Source organism: Oncorhynchus clarkii, chromosome 1 (genome assembly GCF_045791955.1).
Source record: "Oncorhynchus clarkii lewisi isolate Uvic-CL-2024 chromosome 1, UVic_Ocla_1.0, whole genome shotgun sequence".
Lineage (NCBI taxonomy): Eukaryota > Metazoa > Chordata > Actinopteri > Salmoniformes > Salmonidae > Oncorhynchus > Oncorhynchus clarkii.
In genome coordinates, this window is record NC_092147.1 from 49558804 (window position 1) to 49576244 (window position 17441).

General features: G+C 41.9%; 1 protein-coding gene across 1 annotated transcript in view; it reads right to left on the reverse strand.

The window, feature by feature from the left end:
• Nucleotides 1-882: 882 nt before the first annotated feature.
• Nucleotides 883-17441, reverse strand: part of LOC139416502 (transmembrane protein 263-B-like) — a 51791-nt gene continuing 35232 nt past the window's right edge. The window contains exon 3 of the mRNA XM_071165179.1: nucleotides 883-2719. Coding sequence (XP_071021280.1) covers nucleotides 2439-2719 — 281 coding nt within the window. The 3' untranslated portion in view covers nucleotides 883-2438. The remainder of the gene's footprint in view (nucleotides 2720-17441) is intronic.

The window sequence follows — 17441 nt, forward strand, 5'->3', positions numbered from 1 at the left end:
TCGACATGATTTGCTCTGAGGGGGTGATAGCAAGCATTGAATACTGTGGTTCTGTATGTATCTCTGTAGGATCCGATTATGCCCATTTAATATTGGCAATTATGGGCAATAACCAGTACTTCCTACCCCCTCCATCACTCTGGACAGGAGCGGAGACCATGTTAGTAAGAGGCACAGCTGCTAGACGAGGGCTGACAGTAACATCAGAGATAGATCCAATCTTCCCTTTGCCTAGGTGATTTGGTGATTTGGTACAGTGCACAGCACAGGGGAGAGATGATGGAGCACAGCTTGAGCCAAATGTCCCAAATGACACCCTATTCCCTTTATAGTGCCCTACCTTTGACCAGGGCCCATAGAGGCTTGAAATAGGTGTAGTGCTGACTGTTGCCATGTGTCACTGAACAGATTATAGAGGCATGACCGAAGCCGAAATCAACCGCACATCCACATACGGATGAAATAGAAACTGGCAAATACATTATTTCACACCTTTGGAGTGGTTGAAAACAACCCAACCTGAACATCTATCCTCATCTCCTATCACTGCTCCTTGTACACAGCAAACGGCCACTACAGTATAAGGAGAGTAGAAGGAGAGAATAGTCATCAACACCAGCAGAAGTAGAAAGTCAAGCTTACTGAGATATGAGTCAAGGAAATGGATACTATGTAATACAAAAGCAGACTTTGGAATATTCTGACCAATTTCTCTGCTTTTCCAATACATGTCATTGATTTCCTTGCTATCAGCTGGACCTATAACTGGACCCATAACTTCCTCTGAGGGTGAGGGTGGGGTAGAGAGAGGGCAGAGGGTCATACATACAGACATAAAGCAGTACCCTCTTTTAGCAACCGAATAAAATGCAACAATCTGAATTCAAATACAGAGTAGCTTTATTTATAGAATACAGCATCAGTTTTTGCAAAAATAGTTCTATCATAGAGAAAAATCTACTTGGTCTTAAAGGTCCAGGTATGCGTCCCAAATTGCACCCTATTCCCTACATAGTGCACTACTTTTGACCAAAGCCCCTATGGGCCCTGGTCAAAAGTGCTGCACTAAATAGGGAACAGGGTGTCATTTGGAACACACATCGGGTTATAGTAACAGAGTCCCCAATACATATATTAACTAGCAGTAGTAAGAGACGAGGAAAACAGTAAATAGACAGGACAAGAGGAAAAAGCATCAAATGAAATAGGCAAGACTTGTCATAATAATAAACAGGGAGAAGGGAAAAACGACTACTTGAAGCATGCAATGCTTAACGTAAGGGCGTGGAAATACCATGCCAAGAGTGTTCTCTTTCTAGTGAATATTGAAATACAAAAAAAAGTGTACACCTAATGTCTCATCAGAATGGACAGTAATTCAGCACTATGGTAACAATGTAAACCATGTGGAAATGAATTAGCCTGTACCCAGATCTGTTTCTGGCATCTTGTCAACTCATTTTCATGCCAAATATATTGGCACCCAGAAGTGGGATTCGTGGAAAGAAAAAGCAGGTTAGTTTTCAATAGGGTGACATTTGCCATGCAGGCATGAACTATGACCCTTGACCTTACGTACGTGTGTTTCGTTGGTGGTGAAATGGTGCTTCATTTCTTTAAACACCACAGGACCTCTGCTGATATAAGTAACATGTATACAAAAAGGTGTCTTTCAGGATTTTTTTAGATCCGTTTCTATGCAATAACACGCTTTATTTAACAGGTCTCCAACTCAAAAAAAATAAAAAATCCCCTCAAAAATCCAAGTTGCAATGGAGTTTCAAGACTGCAAAGTCCCTCTCCTATCTGCATCAATAGGATCCACGTACCTTTTATTCACATATCTATTATAATACACACTCTGTACATCTTCACATACACACGTCGTTTTTGGTGTGTGTTCTCCAATCACCGATGTCAAACTGGTGAAATTAAGTTGTGTAAAAGTACCTTTCACTTTGTTTTCATACTAACGTAAAGATAATAAAACTGGAAGAATTTAAATCAACTACAGTCTTTGAGAAATGTGTAGATGTGTCCTTGCTGAATCGCTACCAAATTGTTCTTATGCATGACAAACATTGTGCGTGGTCGTCATATAATTATGCCCTTCCCACACCCAGGTCAATCACAAAAACATCAGATCCCTCTCAGAAGTACATCGGCAGTAAGTTCAACCTTCCTATATCGTCACAAATCCCATAAAATTCCCTCTGTAATGGCTGCCTCAGGGTAGTATTCTGACTTGAGATCCGCAAGCTTAACTCGGCTTTTCACGCAAGTTTCCCCATTGATGTCGTTGAATGATTTACGTGGAAATCCAAGGTACTTGGGCTTATCTCAACTCTGAATCGTTACCATCAGTAACCAGATGGATCCTATGCACAGCAGACAGATAATGAAGGACGCATAGATTGGGGTGGTAGTTGGGTCTAGGCCTAATCCGACTTATCCTTTTTCTTTGGTGTCACTTTACCGGCTACTGCGGACCCTACCGCTCCAACTCCTCCCGTCACCACGGAAACGCCCCCTTTGACTAATCCCACGCCGGCGGCCGGCACGCTGGTCACCACCGTCTTGGTGATGTCATAGCTCTTACAGCCCACCCAGGCCACGCCTCCCCATGTCGCGCCGACCGCCCCTCTGGTCATGTTGAAGAGACCGCCGGTCACCCTCCAGATGACCCCCGCCTCGGTCTTAGGGTGGTCCTTCTCGCCGTCTGGAGGGGGGAGGGTTGGGAGAGGGGGGGGGGATGAGGGAGAGAAAAAAATATGACTATTTATTTATTTATAGATTCATAGTTTGTGTCTAGGTGCCTGAAAGAAAGTGCCAGGTGAAACCTTCCCATTAGTCCTCTTCAGGGGTGTTCTATGGCTGTAGATGTTAGAGGAAAACAAAGCAGGTGATCTTTCCAGTCCCCTCGGAGGAACAACGAGGACCACCATACGCCAATCCATCATCCTACATTTCCAACGCCTATCCTACATAGTCGACAACTTTTGACCAGGCCCCAAAAAGGATCTGGTCAAAAGGAAAGCACTATGAAGGGACGATAGGGTGCCATTTGGGACACAGGACCTCTCTTTAATAATAGTCCTACCTAGAATACAACATCTTAATACAAAGATTAATGTCAGATATCTGCCACTTACTTACATAAGGAGAATGTTGAATTGGTGTTTGACTGTATAACTCATTATTGTAAATAGTTATTGTCTGACCTAAAGCCTCAGGTCCGCAAATAAGGTCTATTACATGGCCTGACTGATACAAAGCTGATGACGGGGACTTGTGTGGACTAAGAGTTCACTTTAAATCGCTCATATTGTATTAATTTCCTAATTCACATACAGTTGAAGTTGGAAGTTTACATACACCTTAGCCAAATACATTTAAACTCAGTTTTTCACAATTCCTGACATTTAATCAAAGTAAAAATTCCCTGTCTTAGGTCAGTTAGGATCACCACTTAATTTTAAGAATGTGAAATGTCAATCACAATCCCAGTGGGCCAGAAGTTTACATACACTCAATTAGCATTTGGTAGCACTGCCTTTAAATTGTTTAACTTGGGTCAAACGTTTCAGGTAGCCTTCCACAATAAGTTGGGTGAATTTTGGCTCATTCCTCCTGACAGAGCAGGTGTAACTGAGTCAGGTTTGTAGGCCTCCTTGCTCGCACATGCGTTTTCAGTTCTGCCCACAGATGTTCTATGTGATTGAGGTCAGGGCTTTGTGATGGCCACTCCAATACCTTGACTTTGTTGTCCTTAATAAGCCATTTTGCCACAACTTTGAAAGTATGCTTGGGGTCATTGTCCATTTGGAAGACCCATTTAAAACCAAGCTTTAACTTCTTGACTGATGTCTTGAGATGTTGCTTCAATATATCCACATCATTTCCATCCTCATGATCCCATCTATTTTGTTAAGTGCAGCAGACCCCCCTGCAGCAAAGCACCCCCACAACATGATGCAGCCACTACCATGCTTCACGGTTGGGATGGTGTTCTTCGGCTTGCAAGCCTCCCCCTTTCTCCTCCAAACATAACGATGGTCATTATGGCCAAACAGTTCTATTTTTGTTTCATCAGACCAGAGGACATTTCTCCAAAAAGTATGATCTTTGTCCCCATGTGCAGTGTCAAACCGTAGTCTGGCTTTTTTACGGCGGTTTTGGAGAAGTGGCTTCTTCCTTGCTGAGCGGCCTTTCAGGTTATGTCAATATAGGACTCGTTTTACTGTGGATATAGATACTTTTGTTCCTGTTTCCTCCAGCATCTTCACAAGGTCCTCTGCTGTTGTTCTGGGATTGATTTGCACTTTTCGCACCAAAGTACGTTCATCTCTAGGAGACAGAACGCGTCTCCTTCCTGAGCGGTATGGTGGCTGCGTGGTCCCATGGTGTTTATACTTTTGTGCTATTGTTTGTACAGATGTACATGGTACCTGCAGGCGTTTGGAAATTGCTCCCAAGGATGAACCAGACCTGTGGAGGTCTACAATTTGCTTTCTGAGATCTTGGGTGATTTATTTTGATTTTCCCATGACGTCAAGCAAAGAGGCACTGATTTTGAAGGTAGGCCTTAAAAAAACATCCACAGGTACTCCTCCAATTGACTCAAATGATGTCAACTAGCCTATCAGAAGCTTCTAAAGCCATGACATAATTTTATAGAATTTTCCAAGCTGTTTAAAGGCACAGTCAACTTACTGTATGTAAACTTCTGACCCACTGGAATTGTGATACAGTGAATTATAAGTGAAATAATCTGTCTGTCAACAATTGTTGTAAAAATTACTTGTGTCATGCACAAAGTAGATGTCCTAACCGACTTGCCAAAACTATAGTTCGTTAGCAAGAAATTTGTGGAGCGGTTGAAAAAACTCCACTTCAACTGTACACTATATATACAAAAGTATGTGGACATACCTTCAAATATTTCAGCCACACTCGTTGCTGGCCCGTGTATGAAATCGAGCACACAGCCATGCAATCTCCAAAGACAAACAATGGCAGTAAATGGCCTTACTGAAGAGCTCATTGACTTTCAATGTGGCACCTTTCCAACAAGTCAGTTCATCAAATGTCTGCCCTTCTAGAGCTGCCCAAGTCAACTTTAAGTGGAAACGTCTAGAAGCAACAATGGCTCAGCCGCCAAGTGGTAGGCCACACAAGGTCACAGAAAGGTGCTGAAGCACGCAGCGCATACAAATCGTCTGTTCCCAGTTGCAACACTCACTACCGAGTTCCAAACTGCCTCCGGAAGCAACGTCAGTACAATAACTGTTCGACGGGAGCTTCATGAAATCGTTTTCTATGGCCGAGCAGCCACACACAAGCCCAAGATCACCATGCGCAATGCCAAGCGTCAGCTGGAATGGTGTAAAGCTCGCTGCCATTGGACTCCGGAGCAGTGGAAATGTGTTCTCTGAAGTGATGAATCACGCTTCACCATCTGGCAGTCTGACGGACAAATCTGGGTTTGAGAACGCTATCTGCCCCAATGCATAGTGCCAACTGTATAGTTTGAAGGAGGAGGAATAATGGTCTGGGGCTGTTTTTCATGGTTCAGGCTAGGCCCCTTAGTTCCAGTGAAGGGAAATCTTAACGTTAAAGCATACAATGACATTCTAGACAATTCTGTGCTTCCAACTTTGTGGCTGCAGTTTGGGTGCTTCCAACTTTGTGGCTGCAATCCTTAAAAAGGATTTGGGCCACCACAAGCTCCCAGAACAACTTAAATGTGCCTTGGCATAGATTCTACAAGTGTCTGGAGGGATGTGACACCATTCTTTTCCAAGAAATTCCATAATTTGGTGTTTTGTTGATGGTGGTGGAAAACGCTGTCTCAGGCGACACTACTGCATCTCCCATAAGTGTTCAACTGGGTTAAGATCTTGTTGCACGCACGCACACAGAGAACAAAAATATAAACGTAAAGTGTTGGTCCCATGTTTCATGAGATGAAATAAAAGGTCCCAGAAATGTTCCATACGCACAAAAAGCTTAGTTCTCTAACATTTTTTGCACAAATATGTTAACATCCCTGTGAGCATTACTCCTTTGCCAAGATAATTCATCCACCTGAACGGTGTGGCATGTTAAGAAGCTGATTAAACAGCATGATCATTAGACAGGTGCACCTTGTGCTGGGGACAATAAAAGGACACTCTAAAATGTGCAGTTTTGTCACACATCACAATGCGACAAATGTCTCAAGTTTTGAGGGAGCATGTAATTGGCATGCTGACTGCAGCAATGTGCACTAGAGTTGTTGTAAGAGAATTGAATGTTCATTTCTTTACCATAAGCCGCATAACAATGTCATTTTAAAGAATTTGGCAGTACGTTCAACCGGCCTCACTACCGCAGACCACGTGTAACCACCCCAGTTCAGGACCTCCACATCTGGTTTCTTCACCCGCAGGATCGTCTAAGACCAGCCACCCAGCCAGCTGATGAAACTAAGGAGTGTTTCTGTCTGTAAAAAAGCCCTTTTGCGGGGAAAAACGTATTCTGATTGGCTGAGCCCCTTCTCAGTCATGTGAAATCCATAGATTAGGGCCTAATGAATTTCATTCTGTCATTCTGTCATTCTGGATAAGAGCATATGCTAAAATGTCAAATGTAAAACATGTGAGTATCGTGACAATATCGTATTGTGAGGTCCCTGGCAATTCCCACCCCTTAAATACAACTATATACACTTTATTGAAGCTGTCATCCACCACAAGCCTGTTGGTATAAAACGCTTATTAGTGGAAACTTGGCTTTACAGCTTGGGGAAAATAAAAGGCACCTATAAAATGGGTAATGGTGTTGTTGGTCTATGTAAGGTCTGTGGCTGTAGTGAATCACAATGCATGTCCATGGTTGTTGCCACTGCTTACAGATGACTGAGTCATAGGCTAAGGCTTTAAAATGTGGCATAAAATGTGGACAGAAAAAGCTTTTTAAAAGTAACTTTGTAGGAGACCTTTCCCTCCCCACATACAGTGGCTTGCGTAAGTATTCGGCCCCCTTGAACTTTGCGACCTTTTGCCACATTTCAGGCTTCAAACATAAAGATATAAAACTGTATTTTTTTGTGAAGAATCAACAACAAGTGGGACACAATCATGAAGTGGAACGACATTTATTGAATATTTCAAACTTTTTTAACAAATCAAAAACTGAAAAATTGGGCGTGCAAAATTATTCAGCCCCTTTACTTTCAGTGCAGCAAACTCTCTCCAGAAGTTCAGTGAGGATCTCTGAATGATCCAATGTTGACCTAAATGACTAATGATGATAAATACAATCCACCTGTGTGTAATCAAGTCTCCGTATAAATGCACCTGCACTGTGATAGTCTCAGAGGTCCGTTAAAAGCACAGAGAGCATCATGAAGAACAAGGAACACACCAGGCAGGTCCGAGATACTGTTGTGAAGAAGTTTAAAGCCGGATTTGGATACAAAAAGATTTTCCAAGCTTTAAACATCCCAATGAGCACTGTGCAAGCGATAATATTGAAATGGAAGGAGTATCAGACCACTGCAAATCTACCAAGACCTGGCCGTCCCTCTAAACTTTCAGCTCATACAAGGAGAAGACTGATCAGAGATGCAGCCAAGAGGCCCATGATCACTCTGGATGAACTGCAGCGATCTACAGCTGAGGTGGGAGACTCTGTCCATAGGACAACAATCAGTCGTATATTGCACAAATCTGGCCTTTATGGAAGAGTGGCAAGAAGAAAGACATTTCTTAAAGATATCCATAAAAAGTGTCATTTAAAGTTTGCCACAAGCCACCTGGGAGACACACCAAACATGTGGAAGAAGGTGCTCTGGTCAGATGAAACCAAAATTGAACTTTTTGGCAACAATGCAAAACGTTATGTTTGGCGTAAAAGCAACACAGCTGAACACACCATCCCCACTGTCAAAAATGGTTGTGGCAGCATCATGGTTTGGGCCTGCTTTTCTTCAGCAGGGACAGGGAAGATGGTTAAAATTGATGGGAAGATGGATGAAGCCAAATACAGGACCATTCTGGAAGAAAACCTGATGGAGTCTGCAAAAGACCTGAGACTGGGACGGAGATTTGTCTTCCAACAAGACAATGATCCAAAACATAAAGCAAAATCTACAATGGAATGGTTCAAAAATAAACATATCCAGGTGTTAGAATGGCCAAGTCAAAGTCCAGACCTGAATCCAATCGAGAATCTGTGGAAAGAACTGAAAACTGCTGTTCACAAATGCTCTCCATCCAACCTCACTGAGCTCGAGCTGTTTTGCAAGGAGGAATGGGAAAAAATGTCAGTCTCTCGATGTGCAAAACTGATAGAGACATACCCCAAGCGACTTACAGCTGTAATCGCAGCAAAAGGTGGCGCTACAAAGTATTAACTTAAGGGGGCTGAATAATTTTGCACGCCCAATTTTTCAGTTTTTGATTTGTTAAAAAAGTTTGAAATATCCAATAAATGTCGTTCCACTTCATGATTGTGTCCCACTTGTTGTTGATTCTTCACAAAAAAATACAGTTTTATATCTTTATGTTTGAAGCCTGAAATGTGGCAAAAGGTCGCAAAGTTCAAGGGGGCCGAATACTTTCGCAAGGCACTGTACCCCCACAGAAACAACTATGACAAAGTGAAAAACAAAAACGGAGTACATCTCGTGAAGCTCTGTCGAACACTGGGTCTGTACATAGTCAATGGTAGGCTGAGAGGGGACTCTTTTGGTAGGTACACCTACAGCTCATCCCTTGGCAGCAGCAACTACTTCCTCACCGACCTAAACCCAGAGTCTCTCAGAGCCTTCACAGTCAGCCCACTAGCACCTCTCTCAGACCACAGTAAAATCACAGTGTATCTGAGAAGAGCAGAACCCAACCATAAAGCATCACGGCCCAATAAATGACATGGTACAAAACAGGCCTATAGATGGAGCACAAACAGTACAGACATCTACCAAAAAGCAATTAGTAGCCAAAAAATACAATCTCTCCTGGACAACTTTTTAGCCTTAGCATTCTCCTACAGCAATGAAGGTGTAAATTTAGCCGTTTGGAACATAAACTTCATATTTGACAAATTAGGCTCCTTGACTAATCTAAAGAAGCATAAGAGCAAACCAGAAATAACAGATAATGAAAAATGGTTTGATAATGATTGCAAAAATCTAAGAAAGTAATTGAGAAATATATCCAATCAAAAACACAGAGAACCAGACAACAAAAATATACGCCTTCAATTTGGGGAAACACTGAAGCAATACAAACACAGCCTAAGAACAAAAAAGGAACAGCACATTAGAAATCAGCTGGATGGAATTGAGGAATCCATAGAATCAAACCACTTCTGGGAGAATTGGAATAAATTAAACAAACCTCATCATGAGGAATTGGCTTTCCAAAATGGGGATATGTGGAGAAATCACTTTGCAAACCTCTACAGCAATATAACAAAGAGCCCAGAACAAAAAGATATACAAGAAAAATGACAAATCCTTGAATCAGCAGTCAAATACTATCAGAATCCTGTGGATACCCCAATTACAGAATAATAATTATTGGAAAAACTATGCACTCACCAACCCCAAAAGGCCTGTGGTATTTTAAATGAAATCAAATATACAGACAAATTCAAATTGGCTATACTCAAACTCTTCAACATTATCCTCACTGCAGGTATTTCCCCCCGATATTTGGAACCAGGGATTGATCACACCAATCTATAAAAATTGAGACAAATTTGACCCAAATAATAAGGAATTTGCGTTAACAGCAACTTGGGAAAAATTCTCTGCAATATTATAAATAGATAAATAAATAAATATCATTTCCTTGACGAACACAACGTCCTGAGCAGAAACCAGATTGGATTTCAAAAAAATTATCGTACAACAGACCACATTTACACCCTCCACACTTTAATTGATAAACAAGTAAACCAAAACAAAGGCAAAATCTACTCGTGTTTTGTATATTTCAAGAAAGCATTTTATTCAATTTGGCACAAAGGTATTTTTTATAAACTAATAGAAAGTGGTATTGAAGGGAAAACATATGATTTTATTAAATCAATGTACACTAATAACAAATGTGCGGTTAAAATTGGCAACAAGCAAACAGACTTCTTCTCTCAGGGACGGGGAGTGAAACAGGGCTGCCCAATAAGTCCAACATTATTTAACATCTACATTAATGAAGAGAGAGAGATACAGAGAGAGAGAGAGAGATTCAGAGAGAGAGAGAGAGCGATACAGAGAGAGAGAGAGAGATACAGAGAGATACAGAGAGAGAGAGAGAGAGAGAGATACAGAGAGAGAGAGAGAGAGAGAGAGAGAGATACAGAGATAAAGAGAGATACAGAGAGAGAGAGAGAGAGAGATACAGAGAGAGAGAGAGAGAGATACAGAGAGAGAGAGAGAGAGATACAAAGAGAGAGATACAGAGAGAGAGATACAGAGAGAGAGAGAGAGAGATACAGAGAGAGAGAGAGAGAGAGATACAGAGAGAGAGAGATACAGAGAGAGAGATACACAGAGAGAGAGAGAGAGAGAGAGAGAGAGAGAGAGAGAGATACAGAGAGATACAGAGAGATACACAGAGAGAGAGAGAGAGATACAGAGAGAGAGAGATACAGAGAGAGAGAGAGAGAGAGAGAGAGAGAGAGATACAGAGAGAGAGATAGAGATACAGAGAGAGAGATAGAGATACAGAGAGAGAGAGAGAGAGAGAGAGATACAGAGAGAGAGAGAGAGAGAGAGAGAGAGAGAGAGAGAGAGAGAGAGAATGCTTTGGCAATGTGTACATTTTAACGTCATGCTAATAATATATAGAAATTGGGGGAAAAGTGTACCATGCTAATTAATGTCTCCAGTGTTTAGTGAAGTCACATTCATTTCCTGATTAATACATCTTCATTTTTGGGTAAATCCAGCCCATTGACTTCATTGTACAGTAAAAAAAAGGCCTTTACAGCCCATCACCTACTTCCTAGCACAGATATAATGTACCACTTCACCCTGGGTGATAAAGTACCCCCTATTCCGTCCTTGCATGATTTGACACAGTGATGTATATTCTCCCGTCTCAATCCAAGCATAACATTGAGGTGACAGAACTGTATGTCTTTCAGCCCCCCATTTCCCCTCCCACACCCCTTTGGCTTGACAAACATGAATTCCCTAATGTCGTAGCTAGCGAGGAGTAAGTGGTGAGCCTTTCACGTCATTCCTTTCTACACTAACGACATGACTTTATAGAACGATTAGCCCTTCTGCTCCTCAAGGGGCCACCACTAGGCTATCGGACCCACCCCTATCTGACTGAGAACATGAACATTATACACGCAGGCTCCTTCACTTCTCTGCTAAAAAAAGCTGCATAGGACAAACAGGCCCCTGTTCAAACTGTTGTAACAGTAAAATAAAGAAAGTGAAGTAGCCTTACTGTTCAATAACTACCTGGAATACTATTCAACAGTTAATAAACCACATTTCCAGTAGCTTCCTATCTGCATTAGGTACAGATATAAAAACCAACTGCGTATTAATGTGTAGGCGCGCCAACAAATTCTGTCTCTTTCCCAGGCTGTGCCAAGTGTGTTGGCAGAGCCGTTACCATATGCTATTTATAGACGTCTTCATCTGTGGCTGAAAGAAGCCTATCCGTGCACCCCCTCCTGTACACCCGGTCATTCTCTTCACCACGTCAACCTATAGTGAAAGGTGTGTAATAGCCCTTCATTCACATGGCCCGAGTCAAAAGTTGTGCACTACTATATAGGGAACGGAGTGTCATTTGGGATGTGTGCCCTAGATCTCCTTATGCTGTTAATCTTCAAACGTAGAGGCTTCTCATTAACAATAACGGAGGTCAAGACACACTAACACCAACTGTCACTAACGCCCGGTGTTATCACACCCCTGAGGGGTGAGATATAGTAGAATGTCACAACCTTACACTTCCTAAGCAACACCCTAACGTTCTACATCATTAAGAGTAGGCCTACCAGGAATTCTGCCTGGGTATGAACTCCCTGGAGATGTACAGTGCCTTCAGAAAATATTCAGGACCTCCACATCTTTTTTTCCCCACATTTTGTTACGTTACAGCCTTATTCTAAAACGGATTAAATACACACAATACACCAGAATGACAAAGCAAAAACAGGTTTTCAAAAAAAATTGGGGGGAATTTATTTACACAGAAAAACAGAAAAACCTTATTTACGTAAGTATTCAGACCCTTTGCTATGAGACTCGAAATTGAGCTCGGGTGAATACCGTTTCCATTGATCACCCTTGAGATGTTTCTACAACTTGGAGTCCATCTGTGTTAAATTCAATTGATTGGACATGATTTGGAAAGGCACACATTTGTCTATAAAAGGTCCCCAGTTGACAGTGCATGTCAGAGCAAATACCAAGCCATGACGTCGAAGGATTTTTTTATTTTTATACTTTCGCCAAAATGTCTAAAAAACTGTTTTTGCTTTGTCATTATGGGGTACTGTGTGTAAATTGATGAGGGAAAACTTTACAGCACACTGCTATAAAAAATTATTAAAATATTTTGTTATGTTGAGCACCTACTGATTTGATAAAATAAAGGTTTAAGGAAATACAGGAAGACACCACATTACTACAAGAGAAAACAGCTCAATCAAGCCCGATGGTCTTGTAAGTATAAAAGCAAAGCTTGCTTTCACATCACTTAAAAAAGCATGAAAAGGTTGCATAATGGTCATAGTGAAGGTTGTGAAGAACCCAATACCTTGTGCATGCTTGCAACTTCAGGATCAAAGGAGAATCCGGCCAGTGAGGGTTTGAAGGTCCTTCTATGGAGGCGGCTGAGGCAGTGCTCTGGCCCCTATGGATAGCTGTGCTCAATACAACCCGATTATGCACCACAGCAGTAGGCGATCTCTTCTTACTTACTTTTATTTACTCAAGGGAGCCCAATTGAGACCAGTGTCTTATTTGCAATGGTGCCCAGAGGGAGAAAAAATAAATATCCACAACACAACAACAAAAAAGATAAAAACTACAAGACCGTTATAAATACATTACATCATGCGATTACAATAAGTTACTGTATAATAGTCAATTGAAACAATTGCACAAACACATTTTACAACAGAGTTTTAAACTACCTGATGGGCACCAGGGAATGTGTCATTTGTTTTGTAAGGTATTCCATAACTGAGGTGCGTTAAAACTAAAGGTGGAGTTACCAAACTTAACCAACCCTGCAAACAAGTTTGGTATCTCATATTTTTATATTTCAACAGGGAAGTGAGGTATGTTGGAAGTTTGTAGAGCAGAGCTTTGTGAACAAGAAGTGAGTAATGAAGTGATCTATGGGATTTGAGAGAGGTCCAGCCAACCTGATATAGGATGCAGTGATGAGAATTGAAACTGTCACCTGTAATAAAGCGAAGGGCACTACGGTAGATGGTAACCAATGGTTTAAGAGTAGTAGATACTATATGTGACTCGTGTCAGGAAACTAGGCATATGTCAAGCATCACTACTTCACAGGAGAGCCATTTGAATGTAAACTTTCTTCAATCAAAATGTTTTTTTTTGTTGGCAGAAATCCCTTCCAAAAAATGTGAACTTTCATGTACCTTAATAACAAATGTGTATGCTATCTGTAAATACGAATAAAATTGTTAAATTACGAGCCAGGCTGGTTTAGCCACCGAAAAAGGCAGGAACCTTCCCGCTAGCCATGATTGGCTGAGATAATGGGTGGGCTGGACATGCTGAGAGATGAGAATTGCTCCACTTTCTGGGGTTTTGAAACCAGTGGAATGCCCGATGGAATTAGAGTTTGATAGCTAAGGAGAGGGAGAAAATTATGGCGTTTGATTACAAATAAGCAGAGAGAAAAAAGTTACTTGGCTTGTTGTGGCGTGCCGGGCGCCTGCAGGTTGACTTCGGTCGTCATTTGAACAGTGTTTCCTTCGACACATTGGTGCAGCTGGTTGACGGCTTAAGCGGGCGGGCGTTAACCTTTTCACACGTACCAACAAACGGGTGTGATTAATCTACAGTGGTCCCTGTGGACGCAACAATCAGCGTTTGAGCTGGCTACACTGTTTTTTTTACAGAAACATTTTGCACAAACGCAGTCCTTACAAAGTTATGTCTAGAATGTGGCCAGTTTATTTTTGGGTGCAATGTTCAGACATTCACAGCTTATAAAATAATTATCACATTGTTCCTCAACCTTATTTTCTCGCTCCGAGTCTCTACTGTTATCTAATGTCAAAAACAGCATTTCAAATGTTGCAACATAAGACTGAATCAAGCCGATCGGTCACATATAACCTACACAGGGTTTCAACTCGGAACCAACCCACTAATTCTACACAGCATCCTTTCTATCCTCTGCAGTGAGAATGTGAGATACATCAAATCTAGGCCTATATACCATCCATAGGACCGAATTTCATTGACCGATAATAAACCAAGCTGCTGATGGAGCCAAATATTCCCTCACTGCCTGTGTGCTGGAACAACCTCTAAAACCATCCTTTAACTGCATCCTAAATGGCACCCTATTCCCTGCATAGTGCACTACTTTTGACCAGAGCCCTATGGTAGTGTAGTGTATTATATAGTGCAGGGTTATTAAACTCTTACCCTATGAGGTCTGAAGCCTGCTGTTCTACTGTTCTGCCTGATAATTAATTGCACCCACCTGGTGTCTCAGGTCTAAATCAGTCCCTGGATAGAGGGGAACCCTTTTTTAAAAAGCAGTGGAACTGGCTTTGAGGTCCAGAGTTGAATTTGAGGGATGTAGGGAATAGGGTGCCATTTAGGACACATCATTGTCTCTTCTTAGTAAGGAGCTCCTCTCAGGGGGCCAGTATATTGCAGAGGTAAGGTATGCCTACCATAATGCTTGCCATAAATAATAATCCCATAAAACAAAAAGACAAATGGCTCCCTCCCAAATTGTAACCTCTTCCCTATGTAGTGGACTTCCTTTGACCAGGGCTCCAATCAAAAGTAGTGCACTGTATAGGGTAAAGGGTACTATTTAGGACAATGACAATAAACCTGTTGAGGGTATAATATCTGCATGGCAGTTAAACTCTAACAGGGGAGGAAGCTATAGCAGCCTGCAGGCTAATTCAGCCTCTGCTGAGTCTCAGGGAATAGGGTAGCGTGCCAAACGGCACCCTATAATAGCATTCCCTATATAGCCCCATAGTTTCTGGTGAAAAAAATAGGGTCCCATTTGGGATGAGGAGGAAGAGGATCTAGACTGCAGCATGTAGATACTGCAGTGTGGAGACTACCAAGTCTCAGATGGACCATTACAGGCACGCACACACACACTAGACCATTAGAGACTAGCTTTAATGTGCACTGATAAGCATACAGGGAGCTGCTGCTCGTGGCATGGCATCATCTCTCTCCTTTTGTGTGTGTGTGTGTGTGTGTGTGTGTGTGTGTGTGTGTGTGTGTGTGTGTGTGTGAGAATGTTACATGGGACTCTGGTGGATAAGAAGCCCAGGAGACCTCTACTGTACAGTATATAGATCCTCACTCAGCCCCTACCTTGGCCTCCACCCTAGTAATAGACTGTTCTCTCTGCTACCGGACGGCAAGCGGTACCGGAGTGCCAAGTCTAGGTCCAAGAGGATTCTAAACAGCTTCTACGCTCAAGCCATAAGACTCCTGAACATCTAATCAAATGGCCACCCATATAATTTGCTTTGCCCCCCCCCCCCCCCCCCTTTTACGCCGCTGCTACTCTCTGTTATTATCTATGCATAGTCACTTTAATAACTCTACCTACATGTACATATTTCCTCAATTACCTCGACTAACCGGTGCCCCCGCATATTGACTCTGTACCGGTACCCCCTGTATGTTGTCTCGCTATTGTTATTTTACTGCTGCTCTTTAACTACTTGTCACTTGTCATTTCTTATTCTTATTCGTATATTTTAAACTGCATTGTTGGTTAGGGGCTTGTATTAAGCATTTCACTGTAAGGTTGCATTCGGCGCATGTGACTAATGCAATTTGATTTGATTTGATTAAGCACCTCATAACATCTTAATGGGAATCCCAGGCCTGCTCCTAAGTGATTACACAACCAAGAGCTTCATGCATGCTGCTATAACAGACACGATCTATCTACCTGGTCCCAGATATTTGTGGTCTGTTTTGGCCAACAGTGTTTTGGGGTGACAATGACAATAGGAGACAAGGTTATATACTGAGTAGGGCTGGGAATGGCCAAGGACTTCACAATACAATATTATCACGATACGTAGGTGCTGATATGATATGATGTCTCAAACATATTGCTCACCCTAGTCTGCTGAAGTGTCGACAAGACAGAGCTATAATAACGAGACTTGATCAGTAATGGAAATATAGGGACAAAGGACAAATACTGGAGTTTTGGTGCAGGTACAGACACCAAGTACAAAAACAATATTGTGATATTGTCAAAATGATACGATATATCATCAAGAATAATATCCCGATATGATACAATCGATTCCCCCCCCCCCCCCCCCCCATCACTAACATAGCAGATGCCATTCGTCCTGGGCCTGCATTGCAGCTTAAAAAGCTAACCAGGAATTTTTCTGTGTTTATTTATTTGAGAGCTTTGTGCAAAATACAGCTAGCCTCTCTGATCCTTTAATATCCTTACGTGTTTAAGTAAGTATGACTTTACACTTGACTGGTCCATAACAAATCACCAAAAGAACAGCTGGATTCCTCTGCAGACACACAGACACACACACACTCGCTCGATGCTCTCAGACAAGGTGTTTAGCTTTCACGACCCACACGGCTTTGCGTTTAGCGCCCTGCCTGGACCTCGGCTTCGTCAAACCATTTCACAATCACAGTCTTTTGTTGGATTAGACTGGTCCTATTTCTCGAACACGGCTTAGTGTTAGGATGTGAAACAGAGAATGATATCAATACCATACTGCTCTCTCAGTCAACAGCTAGCTCTGAGTATTTGGGACAAGGTGCGAAGAGGGAAGGCAGGAAGCCTCAAGGTAAATACAAACAGTAGTCTATGTGAACAAGGAGAGCAGTTGGGAACTCGGGAGATCTACAGTGGAGACTACCACCTCACCTCAGTGTCTCGTTGAGGGAGATAACAGGAGAAAAAGATAAATGGCGCATCTGATACAGGCTGTTGGTGTCCCCAGCAATCTGGAAATAGTTGGTAAGTACACAACAAACACAATCATTTAGATTTTTCCCAGAATGAATGTAATATAATAACTGTTATGTCTACTTTAAGGAATAATAGACTGGTTCTGTGTCTTAGGCTGAGTTTACACAGGCAGCCCAATTCTGATATTTTTATTAATTTTTTTTTTTTTTTTTTACTAATTGCTCTTTGGACCTATCAGATCAGCTCTGAAAAAGATATGATGTGAAT